This window comes from Zea mays, chromosome 4, assembly GCF_902167145.1.
Source record: "Zea mays cultivar B73 chromosome 4, Zm-B73-REFERENCE-NAM-5.0, whole genome shotgun sequence".
In the NCBI taxonomy this organism is placed as follows: domain Eukaryota; kingdom Viridiplantae; phylum Streptophyta; class Magnoliopsida; order Poales; family Poaceae; genus Zea; species Zea mays.
The window spans coordinates 245,282,805-245,294,960 of record NC_050099.1 but is presented as its reverse complement, the minus strand read 5'-3'; the positions used below and the strand labels follow the sequence as shown (position 1 = coordinate 245,294,960).

Genomic DNA, 12,156 nt, shown 5'->3' with positions numbered 1-12,156 from the left:
TCTCCACAGTGGAAACATGCTCTGTTTCCAACTTGAGCTGGTGCTGCCTGATTGTTCTGCTGGTTTGCTGGGGCAGGAAGACGAGGTGCCTGCTGATTCTGCCTTTGAAACTGACCTCCTGACTGATTGCTCTGACGGTTCTGGTACTGGTTCTGAGGGTACTGCCTTTGGAACTGCTGATGCTGCTGAGGTGGACGCTGGTTCTGCCTGAACTGCTGAGGTTGATTGCCTGAGAAACGAGGACGATTGCTGCTTCCAGGCTGGGGTCCACTGATCTTGCGTTTACGATCTTCCATCTCCTTGCGCTTTCTCTCTGTCATGATTGCTCTGTCAATCAGGTGCTGGAATGTCGGGAAGGTGTGATTCATCAGTTGGTACTGCAGAGGGTCAACCAAGCCTCTCAGGAAACGGTACTGTCGCTTGGCGTCGGTGTTGACATCTTCAGGAGCATAGCGAGACAATTGCAGAAACCTGTCTCGGTACTCACTGACAGACAATGGCCCTTGCTTGAGGGCCAGGAACTCCTCCTTCTTCACTGTCATCAGACCTGCAGGAACATGGTACTGACGAAAGCTACCTCTGAACTCTTCCCAAGTGATGGCGTCAGGGTGGGCATAGGTGGCGAGGTAAGACTCCCACCACGACTGGGCTCCTCCTCTCAACAGACGGGGACCATACAGGACTTTCTCCCTGTCATCGCACTGAGCGGTATGCAACTCCCGCTCCACAGTGCGCAGCCAATCTTCAGCATCCATAGGGTCAGAAGAATGAGCGAACGTTGGTGGATGACCTCTCATGAATTCAGCACGCTTGTCTCTGGGCATCTGAGGCTGAGGTGGGGCCTGCTGCTGTTGTTGCTGCTGCTGCTGAATGGCGGCCAAAGTCTGACCGATGGCTTGAACTGCCTGAGTCTGCATCAGAAACATCTGCTCGATGGACATCGGGGGCGGGGGCGGCAGGTGCTGCTGCTGGGGCACCTCCTCCTGTTGAGCGGCTCGCTCCTGCTGAGCACGCCTTCCTCCTCTGCGCCTGTTCTCTGACATCTGCAGAATGCAACCACACATCAGAACTGATCTGGCAAATCTTGCAGCATAAGAAAAGAGAATAGAATTCTTCAACAGCACTGAACAGATGAGCATCTTCACTGATCTCCAACACAGACCACACAACTTCTCAGATAGAAAGGAAAGTGGAATAAAAGGGGTTTCCCAACTATATAACTAACTCCATTAACATAATAGATAAACCAAAATGCAGGGGATACCCACACTCTGGTGACAGTCATTACAAAGATCCAAACCAAACATAGTTCATCATGACAAACATAAATGCACAGGATATAGCAAACTACCCTGTCTAACTAAGACTAACTAAGACCGAAACTAAAGCTAAAACTGAAGCTTCTATGTATATATTTCGTATTAATTACAAGATCCAACTCTAACGATCTATGGTTCTAGAGTTATCTTGGTCTTGCAGTCGGGATTGCCATAAGACTGGTGTCCACGCTGAGGTGAGCGGTACGGGTGCTGAGTCCCAACGGGAGCGGGGGAACCACCATCCAGATGACGACGTTCCGCGCGCTCAGCCCACAGCAGGGCGATCTCAGCACGAGCCCTACTCAGCTCATCTAATGCATGGTCCAGCTCCGTGTTTAGCACGACGGCTAGGTTGACTGTGCTGCTCAACCTAGGATTGCCCTCACCGACAGGTGAGACAATCACGCCTCCTGTGCTGCCAGATGGACGGCGGGGGTAATACTTCAGGTCAAGACCGTCAGCTGCCCCACCGAAAACCGAGCAGTAGTGCGAAAGCGCACGCCGTGCAGCATCTTGCATGGCTGCCTCAGCTGAGTCCCGCTCAGAGATAGAATAGTGCTCTGAGCAGGCCTCCGCACCCTGGAGACTGTTCTCCGGGCAGCGCACCAAGCAGGTCGCCTCCCAGCGGTCCGGGTAGACCCCGCGACTGTGCTGGTAGACCACACAGCGATACTCGACGGACCAAGTATGCCGGTTAAATGCCCGACGTAGCAGGGTGTCGAGCGCATCGTGGAAGTGACACCCGCGAGCAGCGTCGTGAGTGATGGGTCGAGCAACCCATCCTTCCGGCTCAGGGTTAGCAGAGAAGTCGGTGTCGTGGCTCGAGCTGTCGTCGCCACCTCCGTCGTCTGGGTCTCCTCCAGCAGCTACTCCAGAAGCTGGGGCGCCCAGTGGTGGTGCAGGGGGCGGCTCCAGAGGAAGCACAGGGGAGCAGCTCCTCACAGACTCTATCTCCTGCTGGAGCGAGAAGGAAGAGCCCTGCTGCTCCTGTCGTCGACATTCCTGCTCCTCACGCAGGCGGTGGTGTAGTCTCTCCAAGTGGCTGGACTGTCCGGCCACGGGACGGCGAAGCGGACGCTCAGCAAGGCGGGAGGGTAAGAAGGGGATGACTGACTTTCGTGCAGTGTGTCTAAGTCGAGCCATCTACAAAAGACATCGCAAGCAAAAGGGTGAGAACAGAATTAATATGACCAGCAAATAATGAATCATAAGTAAATAAAGGATTAGAATAAAACATGATTTTCAGCAAGGTATTATATATAGTAGAACATAGGTTTGGTCGGTATGACCAACTTTTGAAGGGATATCAAAGTCAAGGCAGAGACAGAGGTCTATAGTCCTTAGAACGACCATTCTACTCTAGGTTAGCGGTCCTACAGTCAGCACGGCTTTGATACCACTTATGTCACACCCGGTTTTAGAAGGCAAACCGAATGCGAACCATGTACGTGCCAGGATCAGTTATTCATGTACACAGCAGTTACATAACATGGACATCATCACACAGTGCTCAAAATAGTATTAAGAAGGGAAATAGTCGATTACATCATACGTCTGAGACGTCCATATAGTTCTTACAATAAATCAAAGTGCGGAAAAGAAACGTAGATAACCGCGGCCTTCACAGGCAGCCGACTGGGGGTTGCCGCTAACCCACACCTAGAACTCGTCGTAATCTTGGAACTCCTGGAAGTCTCCTTCCACAGCTTCATCTTCGACTGAGCAGTGGTTGCAATGCTGACAACCTGGGGATGGGGGGGTTTGGTGTGTAGAGCAAGGGTGAGTACACATCAACATACTCAGCAAGTATCCTGTTTGGCTGTAGTGGACTAGCTTTATGTGGGGATAAGTCAAGCAGTTGCTTTTAGTTGGTCAGATTATTACTTACTAGTAGAAAGCCAAGTTTTAGCATTAACCCAAGTTATTAACCCAAACGTACTCCTTTCCAAACGGAAAGAGCACCACTTACCAGCATCATAGTCATAACCAGAATCATCGATCTCATAACCATCTGTACCAAAGTATCTCTGATCAAGTACCACTAATCATTGGAGCTCCCTTGGCCGCTCATAACCGTGAGCACGGCTGATATATCAGTTTTCAAACACTCTGCAGAGGTTGTGCACTTTACCCACAAGCCGTGATTCCCATTCTGCCCGGAGATCATGACTCTCCATTGATCACTACCAAGGTGACCCAGCAGGGCATCACTACGTAGCCTTTACAAAGATTCCCCGGGGCTGTAGCCACCCGTTAGGTTTCCTAAATGCACCGCACTCCTCCCCAAGGGGCGAACCCAAACTTGGCAGAGCGAGCCGCATACACCGAGCCCCATTGACGGCACGACGGCTAAGTGAACTACACCCCGGATCCTCTAATTATTCAGCTAAGGGCACCCCATTCTACCCTCATGGTTGCACTGTTTTCCCGGGCGGTCATCCATAGAACAGGTCCTTACGGAGAGGCACTCGAGAAACCGCTCGAGCCCCCTTGATGACCACAAGTACCACATCATAATAAGAGAAGGGAAAACAGCGTATCATAGATAATCTCATCATGTTCATTGATTAGAGTTTAAGCAATAGCATAAAGCTAAACAGTAATAATCCAACCCAGATAGGTAAACAAGGACATGGATAACAAAAGCTAGTCAATCCTTAGGCATAAATGTGTAAAGCGGGAGGTGAATTAAATAATGAATAGGACATAGATAGGTCAAAGGACACTTGCCTCCACCAACCGACTGCTGCTCAGGGGCTTCTCCTGCGAGCTCCTCGGGCTCTTCGACCGGATCGTTCTCTATGCGATTGCAAGCATACATACATTCATCCATTCAAATTGGGAAACAAACAGTACATCATACAAGGGAACAAATAAGGTGAATATGCATCAGGTATGACATTCGATATCGCACTCATTATGGTTAGAAAGAAACGGGAAAAGGTCTCGCGGGGGGGGGGGGGGTTAAAGCTTATGCACTAATGATTAGTTACAATTGGTTCTAACAAAAGAATTCAGTTATATGCACTAATGGAAACCTAGTCGTTTTTAGTTGATCAACATTGGACTGGATAAACAATTAATTGTATGAATAACTAGCATAACGAAATTCTAAATTAAGTTTCCTATTTCAATAATATGAACAATGATTAACCTACCTAAAATAAAATAAGTAACAGTAATGAAAGAAAATAAAATTAAAAAAAATAAAGAAAAAAAGGGGGGGCGGTTGAACCGGCCAGGGGGCGGTTGAACCGGCCTGGGGCAGGGGCGGGGGGCGGCCGAGCCGGCGGCGCACAGGGGCGGCTGGGCAGGGGCGGCCGAACCGGCGGGGGGCGCGGGGCAGGGGGCGGCCGAGCCGGCCAGGGGGCGGCCGAGCTGGCGCGCAGGGGCGGCCGAGCCGGCCGGGGGCGGGGCAGGGCGCACAGGGGCGACGGGCGGTTGAGCCGGGGCCAGGGCGGCCGAGGCCGGGCGGCCACAGGGGCGGCCGAGCCGGGCGGGCACGGGGCAGGGCGCGCGGGGGCGGCCGAGCCGGCCATGGCGGCCGAGCTGGGCGGCGGGCGGCCGAGCGGCGAGGGGAAAGGGGGAGGGGAGATGGGGGAGGGAGGAGAGGGGGAGGGGGACCTCACCGGGGACGGGGACGGGCGGCCGAGCGGCGGGGGCGGCGCTAGGGCAGGGGCGGCGCTAGGGCAGGGGGCGGCGGTTGGTGTGGGGAAGAGAGAATGAGGGAGAGGGAGAGGGATTTTGGGGAAATTGGGGGAAAAGGAGGGGGCGGCTGGGCCAATGGGCCCAAAGGGGCGCGCGGGGGGGGGCGGCTGGGCCGGCTGGGCCGGCCAGGGGCGGCCCACGGCGCGGGAGAGAGAAAAAGGGAGGGGAGAGAGAAAGAAAGAGAAAAGAAAGGAAAGGGTTTTTCTCCTTTTCGAAATCCGATCTTCCTAGATGAATGCACTTACATTTCTAAGCAATCAAAGAATGCATGGTTCGGCATGGTGCATCAAACAACATAAAGTAATTTAGGGTTTTTCTTTACACGGGAAATCCAAACCAAGTCCCGCTAGAACTTCGAAAAAGGTCAAGGTTTAGCGAGCGAACGAGAAAAGAAAAGAGTAACGCCTGAATTTGGTGAGAGAAAAGAAGAAAAAAAATTCTACCCCCAAATTCAGGGCGTTACACGTGCCCTCAGTGGCGTAGTCAAGTGGGGTAGAGGAAGGTAGAGGTAGAGGAGGGAAGCTGAAGGAAATTGTTGCTAAGAAAATGAGGCTAGGCAAAGGCATTGGTTCAAGCAACAACACTAAGTCTGAACTTGACAAATACCTTTCTGAAGAAACTGAAGACACAGAAATGAAGCTTGATCTCCTAGTATGGTGGAAGGCATCTGAGCAGAGATTTCCAATACTAGCTCGCATGGCTCGTGATGTGCTTGCTATACCAATATCAACTGTAGCATCAGAGTCAGCATTTAGCACAAGTGGGCGCATTTTAGATGACTTCCATAGCTCCCTTACTCCATTCATGCTTGAAGCTCTAGTATGCGCACAAGATTGGTTGAGGTGGTCAATACCTATTGATATTGAAGAAAACCTTGAAGAATTAACCATGCTAGAAAAAGGTCTAACATTCCTTATTTTTTTCATTATTATTGAATGGTTCATTGCATATCAACACATATTAACTAGACAGTGTTTTTATCTCATTGCAGAACTAAAAGAAGAATTTGGTGGTAAAGGAAAAGGAAAACAAGAAGCAACAACAACAGGTACAGAAATAGGAAGCAACACCATCCATGGAACATCTACATCTTAGTTCATGGCTTGGCTTCATGCTGGTATAGTCCTGCTATTTATTAGTTACCTTGTTGTTGTCTGTGTGCTATTTATTAGTCCATCTACATCTTTTTTGGTTGCTGCCTTGCTGCTGTCATGTAGACATGTAGTCCTGCTCTTTATTAGTTACCTTGTTGCTGTGAGTCTGTGACCTGTGATGCTGTCTGTGTGCTATTGAGTGGTGCTGTCGTGCTGGTGTCTGCCTTGCTGCTGTTTTTATTAGTTCTGCTCTTTACTAATTACCTTGTTGTTGTCTGCCTTTTGCTGTTGAACAGGTACACCGTACATGTATGGACTATGTACTATGGTATGGAGACATCAGACATGGAGTGGTGCTTTTGGCCTTTTCGCCTATGCACTTAGTATGCAGTGTTGTGCACTTGTGTTGTAGTGTTGTGCCTGTGCGGTTGTGTCTGCTACTTTGCTGTGCGCCCGCCTGTGCCTGTGCGGTTGTTTACTGGAGAGTGGTCGAGTGCTAGAGAAGTGGAGAGTGGAGAATGTGTGTACTATACTACTGTTGTGTACTTGTGTTGGTGTGTTCTCTTGCTCTCTATTATGTGTGATAGCGAGACTAATACTATTAGTGAATCTGTGACTGTGTGCTCTATGCTATATGACTATGTGTGACATCTCAACTGGAATATTGTTTCACTGTTTCAATTTTTAAATATTGTTGCTAAACGCTACATGCTCGAATATATCGGGTATTTTGATATTACCCGAACCCGTACCCGAAAGTACGGGTACCCAAAATTACGGGTACCCGACATTATGGGTACGAGTTCGGGCTTAAATGTTTAAAACCCGAAATATAAAAAAACCCGAAAAACCCGACCCGAAATACCGAGTAAACCCGAACGCCCAGCTGTACCACTTACCATGGTACGGTGCTAGTGTCTAGGGAAAAAATGTTGTGTCCCCTGTTCGCGTGCCCTCAGTGGCGTAGTCAAAAGTGGGGTTGGAAGTTACTTGTTATGATTTGTGGCTATTGTATATTACATACTAATTAGTTGACCGTACATCGCTATGGTTTTATATATTATATAGTTAGATGTACTTAAATAAGATATTTATTTAAATACGATTATATTTCTTTATTTTTTAAATTATTACTATATAAATATATTTATAATATCTCTCATTTATATAACACAAACAAACATAAGTTGTAGTGGTAGAAGACAAACAAACATAAGTTGTAGTGGTAGAAGCCAAGTGCTATCTACTAAGTGAGTAGAGTTTGAATCCTTCACACCCTATTTTTTGGATATTTTTCACAGGAAGGAAATTTATTTCCTTGTTGTGCTCGCTGAAGGAGACAACATACGAAAAAATTTACACTTAAATACAGTAGAGTATATATATATATATATACTCTATTTATTAATATTATAACTATATATATATATAGTTATATATGTGTTGGCCCTAAGGAAAAATCCTGCTACGCCTCTGCAGCGTGCCCTACAGTGCACGGCACCGCAGCACACACATCTCACACGCGGATAGCGCCAGACGAGAGCGCGGCCACATGGCCCGCATGAACGGAGAACGACGCGCGCCGGCGCCCGTGCGCTCCGATCGCCTACCGTCGATAGGCCAAGCGTTCCCTGAGCGGATCATGGCCACACGCGGACGGCGGATCGCCCGGAGCCCCGCACCAAAGCACACCGGCCACGTCGCGCGGCGGTCGGCGCCCGTCGGCGTCGCTCGTTAAACCAAAAAGGCGCCATTAGCCTGACGGCAGCGACGGACACCGACGAGCCCGCGCCGCGACGCGCGCCGAATTAACTCCGCCGTTGAACGCTCCGCCGCGTTGCGCATGGAGGCATGCTTTGTTTGCTTCCGAACGCCGCCGAGAGCGAGGCATAGGCGCATGTGCATGTGCGTGCCTGCCTGCCGCCAGAAGTAGCCTTGCCCGCGCGCGCACGGCGGCTGGCCCGTATAACGTGACGTTCGCTTGGGATTTTGCAGGCAGGCTGTTAGCGTCGTGACGTGCAAGCGAACTGGGTTCGCACAGCTGTGCGATCTGCGTCCGAGAGGCGACGGCGCTGTCCACGTCTCGCCACCGTATGGTCCACGGCGTCGCACCGTGCGCGTTTGCAGGTGCTGGGTGCTGGCTCAGTATAAATGCAAGCTTCCATCGCCAACTCTAGCCGCACACGCTCGCGATTCAACAAAGACGTACGTACATGCACAAAACTAGAGCGAGCTGTGTGTGTGTGTGTTCGTCATTTCCTCGATCATGGCGAAGGCGCAGGCGCAGGTGGCGGCGAGGTTCATGATGGAGGCGCCGCCGCCGCAGGTGGTGTCGGTCATGCGGCGGAGGAAGGCGCCGAGGAGCCTGAGCACCATCGCCGAGGACGACAGGGAGATGCTGGCGCCGTGCGGGTCACCGTCGGACCACGGCCACGTACATACACATAACTAGAGCGAGTAGAGATACCGTCTCTTACTGTGTGTGTGTGTGTGTGTGTTTATCAACTCCTCGATGCATGGCGAAGGCGCAGGCGCAGGTGGCGGCGAGGTTCACGACGGAGGTGGCGCCGCCGCAGGTGGTGTCGGTCATGCGACGAAGGAAGGGGCCGAGGAGCCTGGACACCATCGCCGAGGACGACAGGGAGCAGCAGCTGGCGTGCGGGTCGCCATCGGACCACGGCCTCGCGACGGCGTGGTCGTCGCTCCAGAGGATACCGACGCCACCGCAGCCGCCGCGGGAGCGCGCAGGTGGGTCCGTGACGAGGGACCTCAGCAAGAACTTCTTGGACTCCCACGGCTGCCAGCAGGCCAGCGGCTGGGAGGGTGGACACATGCTAGGCCACCGGCGAGCCGTGCATGCGCTGGAGCTTCACAAGGTCGGAGCTTGTTGAAGAGGGAAGAGAGAAAATCTAGCTTAGCTGCAGTGAGCTTGTTCGGGAGAAATATATTTGTACCACTTCCACACGTGCGCTCATGCATGATACTTCCTCCGTTTTTTTATTTACCACATTTTAGTAAAAAATGAACTAGCGGCTGATAAATATTCAAAAACGGAGATAATATTATTTTGGCTTAGCTTTATCACGCGTGATGTGGAGAGTATATATGTTTGCTGTGAAGTTGTTTTTCATCCAGCTTCAATTTCGCTTGAAATAACTGTAATAGTTAATCAAAATAAACATACGATATTCTCTCTATTCTCTTCTCTTCTCTACTCTTTTAAACCACCAGCCATGTGTAGTGCATCACGCCTAAAACATATAGGTCTATTCATCTACCTTGTTTCTCGTCTAACAAACTATGGGCCATTATACCATATATGAGTTTTGAGAAATCACCTAAGCCCAATACGATAGACCCAAACCTAACATGATAGAAAGTCACACATAGCGCATCACTCCCACATAGTACCACCTCACTAGCTAAAGGAGTATAAACGACCGAACGATCTATAAAAAGACTCATTTTCAACTCATATTTTTTTCAGCCTTTTGGCTAAGATAAGGTGTGATATTTGTTCTTATCAGTTAATATCTTATATATAGACCACATGTTTACTCTGGCATTATTATTTTAATTTTATAGGTATCAAATATGATTGTGTGTCGTCGCAACGTACAAACATTGTACTTGTTGACTGTTTTATTTGTGGGATGGAATTTTTGTGGCTCATTCAATCCAACTCAGTCCCTGCTTCAATCCCTAGGACCTAGTTGATTGAACTTTAGTCACTAAGAATCAAGACATATAGGCTAACTATTAGGGTCTATTTGGTGATGGATCACTATATCCTTTTTGTCGGCGCCTAAGCCGTTGTAACATTTGGCCACTCGAGACACTTCATAAGACTTGGGACCCTTAAAAGGATCAACCTTGTACCTAATGACTAGGATTCATACCCTCTAGGGCTCTAGGGTCACTCGGATGAGTTGGGGACTTAGGGTGGCTAAGTTTGATCCTATCTCTTGACAAAAGAGTGCGTTCGGTCCAGAAAAGATAGTACAAACCCAAGAGATGGACCCCAAATCTAATGGTCTAAAGACTATCCCTTCGCAATACCTTAATAGATAAGTTTCCAGCACAATGCATTAATGTTCGATAAGCGATATTGCGGGTCTAACTTAGTGTGTTGTCATACGACTTAGGCTTCAGGGCACTTGAAGACCACTACATAGTACGTAGACCTATCTCGTAACTATGCATGCAAATACGGAGTGTATCGAAAAATACATTAAAGTGATAAATGATGCTCTGGCTACCAATTACATTACGTCAGTTGCCCTAGACTCCGACGTACTTAGACGTCGGGTTATCTTACTTGCACCTCTAGTAGGATTGATAGTTACCTTAGGAAGGAAAGATTATGACCAAGAATGTGTATCAAGTTAAATGTGATACATGACCTTAAATGCACACCTTTACCCTGATACATGCTCAGGGGACATTGTGCAAGTATGTTCTCGCATTTATTGGCTCCCATGAGATGAAAAATCCATATAGCCATAACTAGGCAGTATGGAGGAACAATAATGTAATTATAGTACATGAATCATACTTAACACCATTAAGGCACTCAGTAAAGTCAGTTTAACAAGTATGATTAGTTGACACATGCTCGATCTACGTCATATGACTGATTATAAGGCAAAGGACTGTTATACAGGGTTGAGACAAGATAGGGACAGTTGGCTCGATGACAAGTAGGGTCTGCTGGAGGCATGTACATGTAAGATCACTGCCTCCTTGAACTATAAAGGAGAGTGATAGAGCAACATATAATCTAGGTTGATCCACCCTAGTCATATACAATCACGAATTCCAACCCATTTAGTTCTGCAAGGGAGACCACCAAGGTAACTATAGTTAGTATTAGACTTTCCACCACGCTAGTGTCCTATAGTAGGTCTTAGAGTTCATGGTACTTGAGTCTGTAATCTTATATATCTTCTGCATACCATTATCTAAGATCAGCAAAAGGATATAGGGTATTACACACATAACGATATAAACCTCTATAAACTCTATTTGTATTACTCCCTACATCCCAAAATAGTATTCATTTTAGCCCTTGCTTTTTGTCTATGTTCAGCTAGATGGTAATGAATCTAGATATATATATAAAACACATAAATTAATTATTGTATGAATCCATTAAAATGTTAAAATGAATTTTAATTTGGGACAGAGGGAGTAGCTTATTGATGTCATGACCTTATGGTGTCTTTGCTCACCCTACCTATATTTCTCCAGTATATCTTAGTGTTTTTATAGTAAACTTAATTAGGCTATCTTTAGCAACTTACTCATTGAGTATTTAAATTTCACTCTGCGAACAATATAGTCGACAATGTAAAATAGTGTTTCAGGTGATCATATGTGTGAATTGTTGGACACGGTCTTAAAGACATAAATGCTGATATTTAAAAAATGACTAATCTCAAGCGTGTAATTGCATTCTATTTCGGGAACGCTGGAGTACTTGACTACTACACCTTCAGGCTTCAGTACAATCCAAGCCGCAATACAACCCAGGCCCACGTGTCGGTGAAAGTTAATCAAATTTGGCATGTTCACCCAGCTAGGCAGAAAAGTTGTTTCGCAACCACGTGCTCTCTCTTAAATTTATCTCCCCAGACAGACAATGTGGTCCACATGTATCAAAACTCAACTGGCGCATCTTTTCTCTATTTACCCAATCCTTATCTACATGGCTGCTACCTGCAAAATTATCTAAGCCAAGTAATTATCCATATGATTATGTGAAAACCTATAATTTTATAAGAGATCTAAGGGCCCCATGATAATCTGAGTTCAATACTAATTTGTCTGAATTTGTTTAAAGTCACAAGGTTTTTTTTTGAACAGAAGTAGCTCATAGTAGGACGAGATGGGAAATAGGGAAAAATTAGTATCGGTTTGTAACTGTTATCTCGAAATATTGGTAGGCTTGTGAAATTGACGCTACCATGTTCGAACGATAAATCAACATCAAGTTGTGCACTCATACAACACATTAGTAGCTTTTCAGTGACAAA

General features: G+C 47.8%; 1 protein-coding gene and 1 pseudogene across 3 annotated transcripts; both read left to right on the top strand.

Annotated features, from left to right (window-relative positions):
- The first annotated feature begins 8,303 nt into the window (after window positions 1–8,303).
- Window positions 8,304–9,316, top strand: LOC100275075 (uncharacterized). 3 transcript variants are annotated; one of them, NM_001317854.1, is made up of 2 exons: window positions 8,304–8,555; window positions 8,647–9,316. In NM_001317854.1, the coding sequence occupies exons 1-2, from the start codon at window positions 8,388–8,390 to the stop codon at window positions 9,010–9,012; spliced, it is 534 nt and encodes a 177-aa protein (NP_001304783.1). In that variant the 5' UTR covers window positions 8,304–8,387; the 3' UTR covers window positions 9,013–9,316. The 3 variants fall into 3 exon arrangements, with proteins under 3 accessions (NP_001304783.1, NP_001142735.2, NP_001183844.1); NM_001149263.2 differs by having other exon boundaries at window positions 8,653–9,183; NM_001196915.1 differs by having other exon boundaries at window positions 8,320–9,201.
- A 279-nt stretch (window positions 9,317–9,595) lies between these two features.
- On the top strand, window positions 9,596–9,740 carry LOC111591486 (uncharacterized; annotated as a pseudogene).
- The last annotated feature ends 2,416 nt before the right edge of the window (window positions 9,741–12,156 follow it).